At 37.9% G+C, this 21672-nt stretch overlaps 1 protein-coding gene across 1 annotated transcript in view; it reads right to left on the bottom strand.

The window, feature by feature from the left end:
• LOC136875410 (cyclin-dependent kinase-like 4) overlaps positions 1–21672 on the bottom strand; it is a 243294-nt gene that overhangs the window by 47582 nt on the left and 174040 nt on the right. The window contains exon 2 of the mRNA XM_067148968.2: positions 12536–12725. Within this exon, the coding sequence (XP_067005069.1) occupies positions 12536–12725 (190 nt within the window). The remainder of the gene's footprint in view (positions 1–12535; positions 12726–21672) is intronic.

The following is a 21672-nucleotide window of genomic DNA, read 5'->3' as shown; positions in this document are numbered from 1 at the left end:
TTACCCCGCTGAGCTGATTGGCTTAGAGGGTAGAAGCGCTGATCTTCTGAGTCCAAGTTGGCGGGTTCGATCGTGGCTTAGTCAGGTGTTATTTGGTAGGTGCTCAAATATGCAAGCCTCGTTTTGGTAGATTTGCCAATATATAAAATAACTCCTGCTGAATAAAATTCGAGCACCTCGGCGTCTCCGAAAATCGTAATAGTAGTTAGTAGGACGTAAAGCTAAATAACATTATTATTATTATTATTATTATTATTATTATTATTATTGCAGTATTATCATAGTCATCATCATCATCATCATCATCATCGATTGACATCTACCGTTTTGTAGACCTTCTGATGTCCTGCCATCAAGTCGCCCTTTAATTCTTCCTCGCAATGATGGTTAGGTGCTAATTGTAGGTGCCTTTTGAGGAGGAAATATTGACAGCCACCCATTTTATACACACAAGAATTTCCCTTCAGTTTATTTCATATTCTTCAACATGATACGGACGTGAGTTACTGCCGCATTAAAATGTATCATTGTGCGATAGAATCGTAAAAGAGTTCTGCGTGCCAGTTCTTATCAGCTATTCATTCCGTGCGTATACACGCATATGAAAGCATTATGGGGCATGGCCAGCCTTTGTGAGGGCGTTGGCCTTAATGTAGCTTTAGTGGAATGTGTCAATATATTTCTTTCTCGTACAAGCTCACCTGTAGAACACTTAAGGCGGAAATAATAATAATAATAATAATAATAATAATAATAATAATAATAATAATAATAATAATAATAATAATAAAAAGGCGCCTGACCTTTTATGGACACTTGGCCCGTCTGGATTCCAAAAGACTCACCAACAGGATATTCACAGTAACAGGAAGAGGCAAGGCTTCTAAGAACTAATGGATCACGTCAGTTAAGTCGGATATGGAACAACTAGATATCCCACTGGGACAAACTCATGACCGACTACTGATCCGTCAAGCCATCCGACACGGATTTTTCCCAACGTCCCTTACAAGTAAGTAGACTACAGGAACTAAGTGGACAGAGGAGAGAAAGCTGGCTCATAGTCAGCAAATGAAGGAGTATTGGAAGAAGAATATAGCAACAACTTTACCGAAGAGTAGATACGAGCCCCGTGGTCCTCAGTAGTCCTGAACGACAAATAATAATAATAATAATAATAATAATAATAATAATAATAATAATAATAATAATAATAATAATAATAATAATAATAATAATAATAATATAATTATATAATCTATTTTAATAATTATAATATTATTACATTAATAATTAATAATTAATATTATAATATTATTATATAATTATAATATAATTATATAATATATAATTATATAATAATAATTGTTATTATATTATTATTATATTATATTACATTATATTATATTATATTATATTATATTATATTATATTATATTATATTATATTATTATTATTATTATTATTATTATTATTATTATTATTATTATTATTATTATTATTATTATTATTATTATTATTATTATTATTATTATTATTATTATATGTAGTATGGGATATGATGCTGTGGGTGAGAAACCGTTTTTGATGTCATCGATCTGCTTCAGTTTCATTTTTGGGATTGGCAACTTGAAAGTTGTGAAGGTATTGGTGAAGGTATTAACACCATTCCTTTTACGAACCAGCCCCTGCGTTGAATGGCGTATAGATGTCACTTTTAGAGTCGGTTGCTGTAGGTATTTCAGTGTGCTAGTAGACTGATAATACCATATTCTAATTTGATTGTGTATGTTCAGCCACTTTTACGTAATATCGTAAGGCAGACAGATACACAGGCCGGGCTGAGTAGCTCGGACGGTGGAGTGCTGGCCTTCTAAGCCCAACTTGGCAGGTTCGATCCTAGCTCTGTCTCAAATATGTCAGCCTCGTGTCAGTAGATTTACTGGCACGTTAAGGAACTCCTTCGGCACAAAATTGCGGCATATAGGCGTCTCCGCAAACCGTCAAAGTAGTTAGTGGGTCGTAGAAGCAATAACATCATTATTTGTTACAACTGACAACTGACCGGGCAAATTGGCCGTGCGGTTAGAGGCGCGCGGCTGTGAGGTTGCATCCGGGAGATAGTGGGTTCGAATCCCACTGTCAGCAGCCCTGAAGATGGTTTTCCGTGGTTTCCCATTTTCACACCAGGCAAATACTGGGGCTGTACCTTAAGTAAAGCCACGGCCGCTTCCTTCCATCTCCTGGGCCTTTCCTATCCCATCGTCGCCATAAGACCTATTTGTGTCGGTGCGACGTAAAGCCACTAGCAAAAAAAGAGAAAAAGATAGACAACTGAACCTATTTTAATCTTTTGTATGCCTTATTTGAGATGTAACTACAATTTGCGGCAGGTTTTTTTCTAATATCATTTTATGTATACAGATTTAGAATAATCTCATAATTTCAGGATAGAACGAATTTTCAATATATATGGCTATTTCTGAAGTAGATTGTATTGCTTATTCTACAGTAGGTTCACGCAAGTTGTTAAGTTCTTTAGTAGTGTATATTCTCAGCTCTGACCACCTTGTTGAAGTAGTATGTGTATGCATTCCAAAATGCTACAACAAATCAGTGCAGATAAATGCTGTGAAATAAAACAGCAAAAACAAAAGGATGAATTTGTTATAGACTGATTGCACAATACTTCTTGCAAACTGTAATATGGAAGAGTAACTGCAGGGAAATAATATGCTGTTTATTATCATTAAAAAACAACAAGAACAACAATATATAAATAGTTTACAGTAAAGTAGACCTCAAATTGTTTCAGTAGCTATTACGTGTTGAGGCAGTTGTAAAACTAAGCAATCCCTGGAATTTAAATAAGAATAAATTGTTCCTTTTCATATGACTACGATTAATAACGTCTCGCTACCCACAGCGCTGGGATGTACGAAGTGAAGCATACTAATATACGCCACGGCGAATGGCTTCCCACTACCTTCAGCACAGAAGTGTAAGGAGTGAAGCATATACAAGTTACGTCACGGCGAATAACATACCGCCATCCTCAGCACCAAGGTCTGTGGAGTGTGTGAGCCTAGAACAACCTCTTGCTAGTGGCTTTACGTCGCACCGACCCAGATAGTTCTTATGGCGACGATGGGATAGGAAGGGATTGGAAGGAAGCGGCCGCGGCCTCAATTAAGGTGCAGCCCCAGCATTTGTCTGGTGTGAAAATGGGAAACCACGGAAAACCATCTTCAGGACTGTCGGCAGTGGGATTCGAACCCGCTATCTCCCGGATGCAAGCTCACAGCCGCGCGCCCCTAACCGCACGGCCAAATCGCCCGGTTATATAATATTTTAGTTTAGAACTCTGACCAGAAATGTTCAGTCATCTAAGGTTCAGTTTTTCATGAACTATATAAACGAACTTTCGCTCTATGTGATACATATAACTGCGGATCAGTATTTCTTCCATCAGCATTGTCTTATAACGGTATTTCGAGGTGCAACGACGATATGCAATTTTGCAATTTAAGTCATGACGAATGTCAGAATTCATAGAATGCAGTGATGAATTTATTTCTTTGAAAAATGTAAAATGAGGCAAAGTAGTGCATTGGAATGTATAGCATGCAGCAGCCTTAGAGGTTTTTCTGCTTTGTGTAACTCCCTGTAAATGTGCTATATTTACACTATTAAGCTAGTAGCAAGTCATTGTACCCCTCCACTTGATGTAAAGCATTGTGTTAAAGTGTTGGTAATATTCAAGTTATCTGTGAATTTCCGCTATAATTATTATGCTACACCGCTTGCAATATGATGTGTTAACTCATATTACGTCAATTTTGAGTTCATTTTAAGGGACTAGGTTGTAATTATATTACGCTACATATGAAGACATATTTAATGTTGTTTTCCTTAAATTATGTGTGAATTGCTTTGCGTTTGATTGTAATGATGTTACACTACACGTAAGTAATTATTTTTACTGACAGGCACTTCCTGTTTTCATGTATTGATTTTCCTTCTTCTTTTATTATCATGAAATTCCTTGCTTTGCTATAATTTCTTTTACAATTTTGTTAGTATGTAAATTACACTGACGGTAAACGGACATTGTCCTCGGGATACCTTCCAATTGCTATGTATTCATTATTATTATTATTATTATTATTATTATTATTATTATTATTATTATTATTATTATTATTATTATTATTATTATATTAATTATTATATTAATAATAATTCCGTTGGAGTATTTAATCAATACAAAAGGAACTGAGATATGGAGCAAAGAGAAATAATTTACGAATGTTAACCTGTTCCGGCCTCAATAGGGAACCACAAATAAACATATCGCTGGAACAGATACCTTTGATAGAAGGGCAAGTGTACAGGAGATGCATGGACGAAGCGGTGAAGGCATGCTCGGTTCATCCGAAAGCACCTGGGTTCTGTTCCCCATCAGGAAGTCGAGAAATTTAAGAAACGAGATTTCCATTTCTGGAGGTGTGCATGGCCCTAAAAAAACCTACAAACTTTGAAATGCATATCAGTGTTATTATTGCCTTCCATATTATAATAACTAGTTGCTATTGTTCTCCTCAATACATTACAATTTTTCACTGAGCTTTGGTTACTTGCTGAGTAAAACAGGTGTCCCCAACAGTTCTGACCTAATTTCCCACAATGCTCCCTTTGATCTCACTCATGGTAAGTTAACTTATTATTCATCTCATTCTTTTTCAGTGCTGTTCATGGGTAATTTGGAAAATACTTTGTGGTTTACCAATTCTCATTCCTTTTCGTAGAAATCCTTGAAACATGTTTAAGTTACGAAAAAGTTTCAAAATCAGTAATGAGAGAAGGTACGTAAATATAAAGCACTAGGATTAGTCAGGCGTATTGAATTCTGCATGCGCGACATGGAGTAAATATGCTAAGGCTAAGGTATCGCGTGCTCCTAGCATGATAACCTTGGACCATCAAAGAGGATAGAGGAAATTGAGCGCGCCCTTGAGACTTACTAACTGAGATAAATGCTTGTGGTGTACTAAGCCAAGCATTGTAATTGCGTGTTTTTCTTCTCTTTGAGGACATCCATGTGTCATTACGAAAGAGCCGAAGAAAGTTAAGTACCGGTAACAGTAAAGAACTAATGAACATTTTATGTATTAACGCACAGTTGGGAGATTAAGTCTCCATCAGATCAATCAATCAATCAATCAATCAATCAATCAATCAATCAATCAATCAATCAATCAATCAATCAATCAATCAATCAATCAATCAATCAATCAATCAATCAATCAATCAATCAATCAATCAATCAATCAATCAATCAATCAATCAATCAATCAATCAATCAATCAATCAATCAATCAATCAATCAATCAATCAATCAATCAATCAATCAATCAATCAATCAATCAATCAATCAATCAATCAATCAATCAATCAATCAATCAATCAATCAATCAATCAATCAATCAATCAATCAATCAATCAATCAATCAATCAATCAATCAATCAATCAATCAATACTAATCTGAATTTAGGACAGTCGCCCAGATGGCAGATTCCCTATCTGTTGTTTCCCTGGCCTTTTCTTAAATGATTTCAATGACACTGGAAATTTATTGGACATCTCCCTTGGTAAGTTATTCCAATCTCTAACTCCCCTTCCTATAAATGAATATTTGCCCCAATTTGTCCTCTTGAATTCCAACTTTATCTTCATATTGTGATCTTTCCTACTTTTAAAGACACCATCCAAACTTATTCGTCTACTGATGTCCTCCCACGCCATCTCTCCACTGAGAGCTCGGAATATACCACTTAGTCGAGCAGCTCGTCTCCTTTCTCCCAAGTCTTCACAGCCCAAACTTTTCAACATTTTTCTAACGCTACTCTTTTGTCGGAAATCGCCCAGAACAAATCGAGCGGCTTTTCTTTGGATTTTTTCCAGTTCCTGAATCAAGTAATCCTGGTGAGGGTCCCATACACTGGAACCATACTCTAGTTGGGGTCTCACCAGAGACAAATATGCTCTCTCCTTTACATCCTTACTACAACCCCTAAATACCCTCATAACTATGTGCAAAGATCTGTACCCTTTATAATCCGGTATTCCGGTGATCCAAGGCTCAAGTTCCGTTGCTGGCAGTGGTTATCAAAGCTGTTATTTCCTCTCCATTTTTCTACATTCACTCTAGTTAAATACTAGACCAATGTCACCGTTCACTTTCTGCGATCCCTATACCCGTCATTATTATAGATTTCAAAATAATACAAATTGTCAGATAGTTTCTGCATCCACCAGTACACGAGGCTTATTGCTTCGAACTCCTAATTTGAATAAACTACGATGATAACAGTACCACAACAACAAAACAATAAATGCGACGTAAATTTGAAACTGAGTGAAAAGTAAGGAGCAATTACCTACAGAAGGAATACGTGCTTGCTAAAGCGGTTTGAGGAATGGGGCTAATTTTTAGTACATCGTAAGAATGTAATCATTTTTCCAGTTGATATTGACAGAGTACCGAGGGAAAAATATGTTAGCTGGACTGGGCGACTATGGGGTTAAGGGTAGATAACTGAAAGTAATCAAAATTATTTAATTTTACAATTGGGATGCAATAAGAATTGATGGTAATATGAGTTCTTGCTTCAACGCACTTACGGGGGATAGAAAAGGCTGTAATTTTTCATCTTTGTTGTTCATAATTTACAAGGATCATCTACTGAAAGGTATAAAGTGGCAGGGAGGGTTTCAGTTAGGTGGTAACATAGTAAGTAGTTTGCTCTATGCGGACGACTTGGTCGTAAAGGCAGATTGTGCTGAAAGCCTGCAGTCTGATATCTTCGAACTTGAAAATAGGTGCGATGAGTATGATATGAAAATTAACCTTTCCACGACTTAAGTGATGTCAGTAGGTAATAAACCTAAGAGAATTGAATGTCAGCTTGGGAATACAAAGCTGGAACAGGTAGAAGTACTTAGCATGTGTATTTTCTCAGGATGGCAGTATAGTAAGTGAGATTGAATCGCGGTGCAGCAAGGCTGATGCAGTGAACTCGCAGTTGTGATCAACACTTCCATAAGAAGGAAGTCAGCTCCCGGACGAAACTATCTTTACACCACTCTGTTTTCAGATCAAGTTTGCTTTACGGGAGTGAAAGCTGGGTGGGCTCAGGATATCTTATTCATAAGTTGGAAGTCAGACACATGAGGATAGCGAGAATGATCGCTGATAAAAAGGAGGTAGAAAGAATGGCAGGAGGGTACTCAGAATGAGGAGATAAAGGCTAAGTTAGGAATGTACTCGACTGACTCGGTCACGGAGGGCAAGAGACGTAGAGAAGGAACAAGACAACGATGGTCAGACTGTTTCTAATTATTTGAATATAAGAGGTGTAGAACTAAACAGATCACAGAGCTAGTTACAAATAGCGAATAGTGGCAGAGTTTAGTGAAATCACAGTAGTTTGGAGGCTGAACGCTGAAAGGCATAACGGTCTACAGTGAAGATCTATGTATGTATGTATGTATGTATGTATGTATGTATGTATGTATGTATGTATGTATGTATGTATGTATGTATGTATGTATGTATGTATGTATGTATGTATGTATGTATGTGATATTTTAAATGTAAAGTGTAATGTAACTAAATTCTTATTAGAAAATGTTGTGGTGATAATGGTTGTTGTTTTAAGGGTGATATTACAGGACCATATTTCCCTTTAATGTTAATAATAGGAGTCAAAGGAAACTTCCTATCTCCTCGAAGGACGGGAGTCTTAGGTAAGGAGTAAGAGGAGGGTAAACTGAGTGGATAGGAAAAGACTCCATAAGTCCCTATAGTCTCCAGTTATACAAGCAGAGCAGAAAGAATATTATCGATGAAAAAAAACTATGGAAACATATTTGTTTGCAAATTGGAAAATTAGAATTGAATGTTGTCCAAATACGTAGGGTGTTAGAAGAAAAGACCGAAAAATTGATAACATTTGGTGTGACTTTAATTACCATGTAATGGTGCAGTAACATTATTGAATAATGAACTACAAGCTGAAAGTATATCCTCTAACAGATGAAAACAAGTACAATCTTATAAAACAGCGTTAATTCATTATTGCTGAAATTTTGTTCTTCTGCAGAAATCTTTCTCTGTTGGTTAATGTAGAGGTACTGCAAATGTTAAGGCATGTCCTGAGACAAGTGGATATACTGAGGATGTTCCTACTTAACCCTTTAATACCCATGAGTCTTTTATTAGTATGTTTCCTTTAATACTATTATTAGATTCTTTCAATATATAAAAATAATGTGCAATTATGTACTATGAACATCTGACGAGAAATCGCGTACATGCGGAGGGTGAGCATGGCTATTGCGCATGCGTTAATCTCAACTCTCAACGCCTACCAATAAACATCTGTTCCGTCAGCGGTGATTCTTGCGAACTAAGGTGCAGTCGTGAAGTTTCAAGGTGGTAGTGTAATTGCGCTTTAATTACACATCTACTGTAATTAGTCTAATAATGAACACGCATCTCTTTCAGAGAGCTCGCACTGTTTATCACGACTACTGTTTGTAGCTTAGTGTAGTATCTGTTACTCATGCCGCGCCTACTTCTCGTGAGTGCAGATAGTAGTATTCTGAACAATTTATGAATACACAGGGTGTATTTAGTGCTTGAATAGGATATAAGTATTACAAGTATAGTATTTCTTCATTACCATATGTTATATATGTTTCTGATTTCGGCAAAAGAATGAAAAATTTGGAAAACATCTACGTTACAAGAGATATATTTTAGAAAATTAATCGACAATTTTGGAAGTATGTAAAATATATGGTTCCTTTAGAAGTTCATGTGCCTTAGATGTAATTCTTTTTCAAAAGCCGCAAAGCATATAACATTATTTATTTTTCAAAAGCACTGCTTTGTTTATACTCCCAGGCAGGTTTGGAATAATGAAAATTGTGCTTAAAGTAAATATTTTTTACGCACTCAAATGTATACACCGAGCACTAATTGGTTGAAACAATGTTATATCATAATTGTTGTTATCAGGAAGTGCATTGTAAAGTCACAGATAATTTCTATTTTAATTTTACATGGTTCCAAAAAGCTGCGTGCAAAAAGTGACGGAAGGAAACTGATTACTGTCATCTTCTTTTGTATCTTACTTATGGTAATGGATTAGTCGTAGCAGTTAACGTCTAATCAATTTTCATCCTTTAATTATATGTACTTTTTCAAAGTACTTACTCTAGACTAACATAGCGCTGTATTAAGCAAATTAGGTGCTAATTGTCTTCAGTGATCCACACCAAATGTCGAGGAATTGGCCGTCGATCCATCCATTAAAATAATACCGAGCATATTTTAGTGACAACAATTTTGAGTTAGGTTATAAAGAATCGTATGCACTGATAATGATGATTATGATTGTTGTTTTAAGAAGTCAAACATTTTGGCCACCGGCTATGTCAGCTGATTTAATACAATGATCATGAATTAGTTGCTCATGCATAACAGGTATGAATGATGATGATGCTTGTTGTTTAAAGGGGCCTAATATCGAAGGTCATCGGCCCAACAGGTATGATTGATTTATGGCTTAGATGCCACCAAGGGTAAAATATAGTCGACTGCAGGAATTATTTAGATCTTATATTAGCTTAAGTGCGAATTAGTTATCGTGTGAGCGAGGCTACCCGAACATAGGATGCTTTGGAGGAAAATAAGCTAATCAAAAGGAAACAAATGGTTTATATGGTCAAGCCCCTGAAAGTGGAACACACTAAGTCTCAGCTGTTCGAAGTAGAGGAATATTTGTTTGCTGTTACACCAAGAGAACTGCGCTTGCTTGCTTGTTTGATTGCGAAAGGACTTTTTTTCCACACAGACTTCGGAAATATGAGAAAATTGTCAGCAAAGAGTCACAGTATTTTATAATTAGGCATCCTGAATTCATTTGGTGTCAACCAAACTTGACTTTCATTTCTCTAAATAATAATAATAATAATAATAATAATAATAATAATAATAATAATAATAATAATAATATGACATGTAGAAGGAACATAGACACTAATACGAGTAACTACTAGTGCCATCTGTGGCGGGCATTCTTGCAGCGCGGTTTTCCTTTGATTCCGTAATATTGTTTTTACATTTCCAGTTGTTGCAACAATCTTCTGTGGTAAGTCCCGTATGGATTTCAATTAGCATTATCGTCCCTTTAAACAAGAAGCAAATAATAAGCTATAGTCGCAACGTAACTTGAACCCTCGGTATAGCCACGACACAATGCTCCAGAACTTATTTCTCGACACCGGGACCTGTAGTTACTGGGATGGCATTCCTCTCACCCAGAGGAATCGGGTTCGACTCCTGGCCCATTCGGTGATTTTAAATTCGATATGATTAATGAAACGAATTTCAATCTACTTCGTGGTGTTTTGTAAGGAGCGTGGTAATATGAGTGCGGTTATAGAAGCCGAGTAATACGGCTGAGGATGTGATCACACGAGACATTCCTGTATATCTTCAGACGGGTAGCAGTCGTACTGACAGTCGAGCTACGTAGGACACGCGTTTTTATTGCTCTTGTAGGTGGTATGGTTTGGACTTTACTGTTGTTTTAAAGTGCATAACAACAAGATGAAATTGTAGGGGCAGGCCTCAGGAGGAATACGTAAGACAGCTAGTGGAGCAGCTGGGTGACCAGTCTTGCGTGGAGATGAAGACACTGGCACAAGACTTGGCTTTCGGAGAACTGTTGCCAGTCAGCCTCAGGGTTGACAACCTTAGAATAAGAACAGCATCCAGAAAAACAGAGATAACTGCCACAAGTACGTGCAAGATGTTCTTATTTTCTGTTCTTTCCTGAAAGAATTTATTATGTCCCCCTACGGAAAGATAATAATTGTTCCTGTACGGCTCAGATCACTGAACCGGTTCCACGATGAGTTGACTCTATTATTTGCTCGACAGGATCAATGGTTGTACTCCGATAGAGATCATCTATAAATAATCAAGATGCTGTCTGATCGCATGCCAAAAATTCGCGTGGGTACTCACTGTATCCGGGAAAATAATTTTGGAAATATGCCGAGAGTTCTTTCACACAAGGAAACGCCGTATCAAACCTTTAATATGAGAACATCAAGAAGAGACCTATGTCGGCTCTTTAGATCTCTGGATTGTTTGAACTTTCTGAGAGTTTACGTCCTGATTTGACTTTCAGTGTATCATTTCAAAGAGTGAAAAAGTGACTTTTTATATTAGGCCAGTATTACACTTTAAAGGTGTGTATTTTGTCTTTATTTCATGTGACTGTTGTATCCCGGGTGCAGCCCTTTTCTTAGGCAGACCCTACATGAAGGGTGAGCGACGCCTATCGTGTGAGGTACTGTTTGTAATATTGAAGTGGAGCCACGTGCTATGTGTTGTGTACGAGTTGTAGAAATGTATAGAAACAGTACAATTATCCAGTACCCGGTCCGTTGGAATTCATGGTTAAAAATCCCACATCAGATCGAGAATCAAACCTGGACTTTCTCGGACTAAGGCCTAGTACGCAACAGCTCAGCTAAAGAAGCGGACAGCTGTACGCTAAGGCTGCGGTTACGGAACAACCCGCTTCTCTTAGCGCTTTAAACATGCTAGTAGCGGGTAGACGCTTTCACGTTTGTTATCCTTAGTTCATTACAAGCGATGGAGTTCTATGTAGGGGAAGAGCTATTTTTATATGAGAATACTTTTCTGAAATCTAGTTATTTACATAGACTGGTATTCAGTGCATCCAATTTATAAAAAATCGACGTGACTTCGGTGATTTTCATCATTTGCATAGAATGCTTAAAGATGACGAAAAAAAAAGATTTCTCGAATATTATAGAATGAGACCAGTTACATTTTACGATATTTTAGATAATATAAAGGACCTTATTGCAAGGCACAGGAAAAGCATTGAATTTAACAGAAGAGAAACTCGCAATAACACTGAGGTAAGGGAATTGTTGAAATTAAAATATTTTGGAATATAATAGACTATAATATTTTCTACATTTTATTTCATATTACACGCAATTCTTTAAAAAGGTTAAAATATGTATGGAATGGAATGAAATGAAATTGTCTTCGTTTATTAATTTTTCTCAATCCACGATGACTCTGCTGACAAGCTTCACTTGTGAGGGGAAACAGACAGTGGACTGTTCACTCGCTTTATTGGTGCTAGATAGCCTAAGATCGCGCGTGATAAAATGAGTATCACGAACGTTTCAACACTGAACAATGTTTATAAAGTGTAGCGCTAGCTCACGCGGGTAACCGCTAGTTGTTCCGTAACCGCAGCCTAAGCCTCATGCCAAAAGATAGTTGAGGAGCCTGCATTACATTCTTTGACTATTCTGAGTGTGATATCTTAATAGTGTTACCTTCGGTGGACTCAAACCAAACCACCCATTCACGACCCGTACAGTAGTCTATCTGCTGTAGCACGATCTTACCTTGAGCAGGCGGATCTCTCGGAGCGCGATCTTGCGAATGAGAGGGTCGTCCTCAGACTCGACGAACTTCTTGATGGCCACTATCTGTCCAGTGTCCTTGTTGCGGCACTTGAACACCATGCCGTAGCTGCCTTCCCCGAGTTTGCTGAGCTTCTCGTAGCGCTCCATGAGGCGCGACGGCGCCCTCGACCTGCACACAGTTTCAGTCAAAGATATCAACTCAGATACATGCGGATCAACCAATAACAATTAAACTCACGTCTGGTAACATGATTAATTCAAACATTTATTTTAATTGTATTCCCCAGTATCTCCTGATTGTTAGGAGAGTGTGTGACATTAAGGCAGATAAATACCATTCACTTCTGAGAAATGTAAAAATCAATTAAGATCAGGAATTTTGTCAGAATATACGTCGCTTGTATACTATTTATTTGCTAGCTGTTTAGAGTCAGCCTAGAAAAGGCAGGTTTTTGGCGACGCTGTGATAGGAAAATGCTACGACTGGAAAAGTAGAGGGCATGGCCTCCATTAAGGCACGGCCTTAACGGCCTATCCGCTGGATGCTCTCATTATCTCGAGAAACGAAAGTAGATTTTGATTGACACAAACTGAATTCAGGACACCTCCTTATAAACCCACCTGCTATGCATTTCCCGAATGCAAGCTTACATATACTGGACACGTATAACACCCTCGATGTGTCGCTTATATTCCATGATCATTAAGAAGAATATAGCTGAATTTTGATTAGTTTTAGTAAGAGTTATTAATCGAATTAAGCACAGCGAGATTATAAGTGAGCACCGTGAGCTCGATATATATTTGATAAAAGCGTAGTTATTATTGTTATTATTATCATTATTATTACTTGTCCGCCTCTGTGGTGTAGTGGTTAGTGTGATTAGTTGCGACCCCGGAGGCCCGGGTTCGATTCCCGGCTTTACCACGAAATTCGAAAAGTGGTAGGAGGGCTGGAACGGGGTCCACTCAGCCTCGGGAGATCAACTGAGTAGAGGGGGGTTCGATTCCCACCTCACCCATCCTGGAAGTGGTTTTCCGTGGTTTCCCACTTCTACAGGCAAATGCTGGGATAGTACGTCACTTAAGGCCACGGCCGTTTCCTTCCCTCTTTCTTGCCTATCCCCTACAATTTTTCCATGCCCCCACGAGGCCCCTGTTCAGCATAGCAGGTGAGGCCGCCTGGGCGAGGTACTGGTCATTCTCCCCAGTTGTATCCCCTGACCAGAAGTCTCACGCTCCAGGACACTGCCATTGAGGCGGTAGAGGTGGGTTCCCTCGCCGAGTCCGAGGTAAAAGTCAACCTTGGAGTGTAAACTGTTTAAGAAAGATTTACTTACTTACTTACTTACTTACTTACTTACTTACTTACTTACTTCCATCTAGAGGTTCGGATTGTAACTTCCCATCTATTTTTGAACCACGGCTTCTTCCTGAATAATCGATTAGAGGAATGTGGCAAAATAACTTCAAGGCAAGTTTTGGAAGCGGTTATCTGTCCTTTCTCACTTTAATTCCAGCTAAGATACTGAACACACCTGTTTCCTTCTGAGGCCTAGCCTCAATTAAAGTAAGGTTAACAGAACAATAGTGAGATTATAGCATTATCACAGAATATTTCTTTGACACAAAGAGAGATAGCTACTAAATTTTGTGTCGGTTTAGGCAACGTAAATCGTATTATCCAGCAGCAGAAATAGATCGGCTCAATTTCACCCAAGAATGAGCGAAACTGTAGCAGAGAAAAGAAAACCGCATTGACTGCTTTATCCTCAGAAGGAGTAAATTAAATTCTTCGGTAATAAGAATATTCTTGTAATAGAGCGACCAGGGAACTTCCCTGACATCAAACCCATTGGAAACGTAAGGGATACTTACGACTGTTGCACAAAAGTATGCATGATAAGGTCTCTAAGTGGAGCATGTTGTAATGACGAGAAAGAAATTTGTGTTCACAACTTGTGAAATCTATACTAAATCCTGAAGTGCAACATATACAATAGAAAGGACATATTAGTTATTACGAAATATTTTCACTTTCTGCTACTGATTTAACGTTACACTAACACATCGAAGGTTTTAGCGACGCAAGGATGTGAAATGGCTAGTATTGGGGAGTTAGCGCCCGTGGCTTTAATTAAGATATAGCCCCAGAATTTGCTTGGTGTGAAAATGAGAAAGCACATTAAACCATCTTCATGGCTGTCGACGGTGGAATTATAAACCGTCATCTCCCGAATGCAAGCTCACCCGAACCGTGAAGTCAACTACCTCGGTACTGAGAGAGATTAAAGGTATATACCGGGGTTAATATGCTCAAAACACATTAAAAACCTGTGTGATATAATTGCAGCAACCAGTTTGGTTGCCATTTATAACTTAATTAATTCTACTTGATTTGAACTCATTTGAAATAATAATAATAATAATAATAATAATAATAATAATAATAATAATAATAATAATAATAATAATAATAATATGTAAAATGAAATGGCCATCATTTGGGAGTCAGAGTTCACCAAAATGGGTCCCGCGAATTTAGATGGAGCATGATAAATTTTCTTTTCTCTTGCAGGGCGTGTACATGAGGCTGTGTACCGGTACGTCCACTAGGGCCCCTACTCCTCTGAAAAAGATTAAATGGGCGGGAACTGCACCAAGGTTTCCTACCTCACAAAAGATCTTCACAATGACTGGGAATAAACTAGGTATATTCCAAAATGACATGTTGCAGGAAGGTCCGCTTCATCAAACTCTTCTAACAAAGATACAAATAACCTTTCAAAGTAAAGAAACGAATGACTGGAAAGCTTTCCCCTAACACACAAATCTATAGCTGAAATTAATACATTGGAAATCAGGCACTCCAATTTACTACCATTTGTAGAAATCGTATAAGCAACGGCGAACAATGATACCGGCAACACAGTTCTATAATTTGTGCAACATACACAATTTTCATGGGTTGTTCCATCTACACGTTGTATCCTGATTTAGGTCACCTTTGTTATGCTGTACTGGTTTAGCCACTCCCTGATTTTAACACAAGTACAATTATACTTTTCACTGTTCAAAGACACATGCATCTTTTACAAGATTCATCTACGCCTTGAAACCAGGCCGTAGACTGTAATAGTTCAATAACCCATACAAGACAATATAAATAGTACCGGACATTAGACAGCCCATAAACAGTGTAGTCGATAATATACAATTCATTGACTGACCCTTTATTAATAACACTGACCCACGTCAAACACACGCTTGTATGCATTTCCAATTTGTCATGACGTACACAGCGTGGGTAAGTGCTGTCCAATTCAGAGACAATAATTACCAGTAAGTCAGATATATTGACGTCATGAGAAAGAGGAAAGAATATTCCACTTTCCTATTGATAGTGGAGAAGATGGGGGTCGAGAATACTTGATAACGCGGCGAGTAATTACGGTGACTATATTTCAATTACAAAGCGAACAATTCAGGATTCGAACACGAGTTCTCCTCTACTAGGGCCGTCAGCGGACGAAAACCTTTCATAACGTCAGTGAAAATATAAGAATCAGAAATGTAACTCTATTGTTGTTGGTTACCATTTTAACAACCTAATACGTAAATTATTATAGTCCTAGGAGTATGTTCACACGAAATAATCGTGCGTCAAAGGGTTAAACTAAGGGGGTCTTTCCCCATCAGGGAGTTTGTTTTGAACTGTTCGTTAGAGTTATAGACTACACTACACTATTGCCACATGATTTAGAAACACTTCTCAGTATTTCCATATCACGTGTCTTCAGCAGGAATCTGGTAAACATTAGGTTAAATGATACCCCAGGACAAAGATTCAGACATTAGACATGCACCGTTGTGTCGTCGCCAGGAATGTTGGTATTAGACCACACCTTTACTTCATCGTCTTAGCAGGACGTTGGTTCTGTGTAGTATTGGAGCTACGACTTGTCTACATGGATGTAATAATACTGGTTACGTGGTACTCGCGTATTTGTAAGTTTGACTTCAAACCTCACCATCGGCAGACCTTTAGGTAGTTTTTCTTGGTTTTCCCTCAAGGCATATACCCAAACATTAGTTCAATGAATGTCACGGCCATTACCTCCCCAGTCCTTGTCTTTTCTTGTCTCCGTTTTACCAAAAACATCATTTTGTTAGTGTAACGTGAAGATATAGACGTATACAAAGGCCTACTGAAAGGACCAAAATATAAACCAAAGTCATCTTCATGTGGGCCATGGAGGTCAACGGTGGAGAGGAAGGTAAATATTTCCGCCATCCGTGCCTTGGTTCCGCGTCTGGTCGCCTTTGCCGTCAGAAATGAACCTGGTACTAAGTTCCATGTGTCTCATCTGAAGTGGAAGTATTGTTTCTAAATTTCTTGATTCCTAACTTGGGTGATGTGAGGAGACTTCTCTGCCTTTAGGTAGCTACCTGCCGTAATAATAGAAATGGGTAACAAATTGCGACCCTAAGTTTTAATTATAAATTATTTTAGAGGAACAGTTTTGTTGTTTAATTAGTTGGCTAAGATCGTGCATGGTTTTGGTGCTAGGATGGGGAAGGCAGGTTCCAACATTCACTCAAAGTTTAGGTGAGGTAACTCACTGTTCTTACCAAGTGTAAGGTCCTAAGTGTACTCTGTTCCATATTCTCAGACCCGTCTTAGATTCGTGACAAAGCCAAGAATTGAACCCAGATTTGAAGATTACCCCTAGGTCACGACAGGAGCAAGGAAAGTTGACTTAATCAATCAAATTAATTAATTAAATTAAATTTCGTGTGTGTATGTATTCTGTGAGGACTCAGAACTATTAAAACTACGAAATCCAAGTACAATATTATGTAAGATTCATACGTGAGTATGTATTGCGAGTGTATATTTACTGTTCATATTTTGTATTCCAATGTACTTGTAGCTATCTGTCTGGCCTGCTACCTAAAGCCAATAAATAGAACAAAAAATCTAAGGAACCAAATCTCACCCATGAAAAATTTAAGTGTCATCCAGCGTGAATTGCGTTCTTAATTCCATTCCACGGGAAAACGTTTCATTCTCTTCTGTTATTACTATGCATTTTGTTCGTCAATAAGCCATGTCGGAGTCAGTAAACTGCGCCGGTCCCCCCCCCCCCGAGATGGTGTAAACCGCGTCACCGACATACTAGACTTACTAGACTTAGAAGTGTCTTCAAAATAACGTCGGTATGTTTAAAAGTGTTAGGGCAAGTATCGTTGCCATATATTAAATGAGCATTCCTTTAAACTTTATTTCTTTTTCCTTAAGTGCTCTATTGTCCTTTGATGACTTATTCGAATATGAACGGGGTATTTAATTATTGATATATTGCTTTCTCCACTTGTATATACGAGAATACTTGTTATTTACTTTTTCGGGCCTTCTTACATGTACTAGTTGTTGAATGTTTCTTATATGTATAGGCATTTGCTTGAAATTGGAGAAGTGCATTTATGAAAAGGAAAGTTTTGGAACAGGCATGGCAAAACAAGGAATTCAATTTGGCATTAAATGAATCTACTGCATTAGTTGTTTCTTTATATAATAAAAGCATGTGGGTGAATGAAGAAGCCTTATCTTTAATGGCATCTTCATTCACCCACATGCTTTTATTTTAAGATTATTACACAATGTTTGCCGGTTTAAGTTTCCATCGTCCTCATGATTATGTTCTGAATTTAATTTCTGTAAGTTACCTTTGTAGTCTGATTCGCCATACGTATATATTTGACTGCAACAAGTTTTTTTACACAGCATCATATGCACAAGCCATCTTTACCCTTATGTTTCAGACGAAATTTGTGGCCGTCAACGACGGTGAGAAGTTTTCCGTTTTCACTCGCCGTTTAGCAAGCCACAGAAACTGTGAGAGTTTAGACAAAAGTAACGCAAATGGGCATGTGTTCTGATCTCTGTGTTACCAACCGAAAAAGAAAAAACGGAGGGAAAATAAGCAGTACTAACCTTGATTGTTTTCCATATTCCTCTTGGCGCAGATTACGGATTTCCATGGTTCAGTCTACATATGTCTATCTCAGCAGATAGTTCAGTTAGAGAAAACCTTGAAACTATTTACATGCATTTACATGCATACTATCTATCTGCATACAAAAATAGAGCGTGAGTGTGTATATGCGTGTGTGCGTGAATGAGAGAGAGAGAGTTTTCAGGTTGATTACTGTAATTGTTTTCAACATTGCGCGATCATGGAGTAAATTACCAAGCGTGAACAATTACGTGGGTACTATATTTGTCTCTTCATGAATATGTACATTTTGTCTGGGTGGTATATATATATATATATAGTTCTACTTGTCGAAATGATCAAGTCTTTTATATGAAATGATAATAATAATAATAATAATAATAATAATAATAATAATAATAATAATAATAATAATAATAATAATAATAATAATAATAGTATTGGCTTTACGTCCCACTAACTACTTTACGGTTATCGGAGACGCCAAAGTGCCGGAATTTAGTCCAGCAGGAGTTAATTTACGTGCCAGTAAATCTACCGACACGAGGCTCACGTATTTGAGCACCTTCAAATACCACCTGGCGGAAGCAGGTTTGAACCTGCCAAGTTCTGGTCAGAAGGCCAGCGCCTCAATCGTCTGAGCCACTCAGCCCGGCTCGTTTTATATTTAAAGTCCGGGAGCTTGAACGGACTTTATTAAAACAAGTCTCAGTCTTCTGGAAATTAGGTAATGACGAAAGAAACGTTATTTACAATATTGTGACGTGACACTGACATGTTTTTACGGAGAAAATATATTGTAAAATAAAGAATTATTGAAATTCATGTAATACTGTACGGTTTCCAAATATTACATCGTATATTGTTTATATGCTACAGACATGTTTAGTTCAGAGATATTTTTATAACATGACTGGAGATGTAGCCAGGGAGTTACCTATAGTATGCACCCAATATAGCTGAAAATATTACTATGGAATTAGAGAAGTGGAAACAATTCGGTGGTGTTCATATATTAATAACTTCATTTTAATGTAAATAGTGCATTTTATTTCCTTATTTTAAAGATGAATGAATGATATTCTATTCGAGAGAAGTAGTTACATAATGCATATTTTATATGTATGAATTATGTTATTATTATTATTATTATTATTATTATTATTATTATTATTATTATGATGATGTGTCCCCGTCTCTGTTGATTAAATATATATTGAAATATGCGTATATTACATATATAAAATACATATATAAACGGTAAATGAATGCAACATAAATTCTGTTTAATGGACGTACGACTAAACGTGGCTCATTTTGGATATTCGCAGGATATTAAAGACTGATGATCTTGCAAACATCTCACGATTATTTAAGATAAATTTTCACACATGCACTGTGATTCAAAGCATGATTTTCTCGGTGGATAACCTTTAGGTAACCCTCTATTCTCTCTAAAACAGAATCCAGTTCGGTCAGCTTTGATGTATATTCCATACTGTTATATGATCAGGCTGATATACAGTATACTTCTACACATTTGGTACACTGAGTGATCTCACAGTATGCATGCATTCTTGGTATTGTTTCAGGCACTCAAAGAACACCATTAAACTCTACAATTTAGTTCCTCCATAACTTTACAGATGCAGTGATTGTGGAATTTACAACCTCATGCATATGTGTTACTGTTACATGCTTAGCAGAAAATTATCCGTACAGAATGCAGATATGACGTACTCTGTATCCCAGAGAGCTTGAGACATGGTAAAGTGAGGAAGAGGTATAGAGGATTGGTTATCAGTGAAATATATACCCTCTAAGTCAGGAAATGTACAACGTTTCATTTGGTTATGGTTTGTGCTGAGTGCAAATAATGTGCACGAAGTGTATATTTTCGCTGTTATTAAAAACGGGTCCGCCTCTGTGGTGTAGTGGTTAGCGTGATTAGCTGCCACCCCCGGAGGTCCGGGTTCGATTCCCGGCTCTGCCACGAAATTTGAAAAGTGGTATGAGGGCTGGAACGGGGTCCACTCAGCCTCGGGAGGTCAACTGAGTAGAGGTGGGTTCGATTCCCACCTCAGCCATCCTCGAAGTGGTTTTCCGTGGTTTCCCACTTCACCTCCAGGCGAATGCCGGGATGGTACCTAATTTAAGGCCACGGCCGCTTCCTTCCCTCATCCTTACCTATCCCTTCCAATCTTCCCATCCCCCTACAAGGCCCCTGTTCACCATAGCAGGTGAGGCCGCCTGGGCGAGGTACTGGTCATACTCCCCAGTTGTATCTCCCGACCAAGAGTCTGAAGCTCCAGGACACTGTCCTTGTGGCGGTAGAGGTGGGATCCCTCGCTGAGTCCGAGGGAAAAGCCGAACCTGGAGGGTAAACAGATGATGATGATGATGATTAAAAACGGTCGTGTTATATTTATTTAAACAAATTGATGCTCATGAAGAAATTCGTTACGGTAACTACAAAAGACACAGTTAACGATCTACAACATCCCCCGCTCTCGTGGGTGTTTCAGTCGTGGCTGATTACTAATAAAAATGCAATTTAAGGATTTTTTAATAAATAATCTTTAAGGTGTAATTTAATATTTTGCAGTGCAAAGCAGATGTTAGTAGAGAGATGAAGTTCCGTTTGACGTTCCTTTTTCACAGAGCCAGAAGGTGCTATTGCATGTAGGTCTGTTATGCTCACTGAAATACATACACCAATCTACAGGTGACGCATGCCAGTGGCTGGCTTCGTGAAATATCCTTATGGAACATATAGGCCATTGAGAGAACTTGACTTGCAGATATTGGAATGTCACGTGATAAGCATGCCGACTTCTTGCGTCATATTATTTGCCTTTCTGCCTCTCATATCAGGTAGTTCCTTATTTGCAACCCTTAGTCGAGGATTAAAATATTTAGATGCGCCGGAACTTGATCTCTGGGCCTCTGGGTTCGAGGGAAACACGACAGCCATACATCACGGGTTTGCACCAGTTGCATAAGAAATGATATTATTAGTGTCGTTCATATCCTTGACCTTTTCATAGCATCCAGGTGGGACATGTTATAGATCTCTTACATCCTGCCAGGTAGTGG

This window comes from Anabrus simplex, chromosome 1, assembly GCF_040414725.1.
Source record: "Anabrus simplex isolate iqAnaSimp1 chromosome 1, ASM4041472v1, whole genome shotgun sequence".
NCBI lineage: Eukaryota > Metazoa > Arthropoda > Insecta > Orthoptera > Tettigoniidae > Anabrus > Anabrus simplex.
The sequence above is the reverse complement of the archived record's forward strand: the minus strand, read 5'-3'. Positions and strand labels throughout refer to the sequence as shown.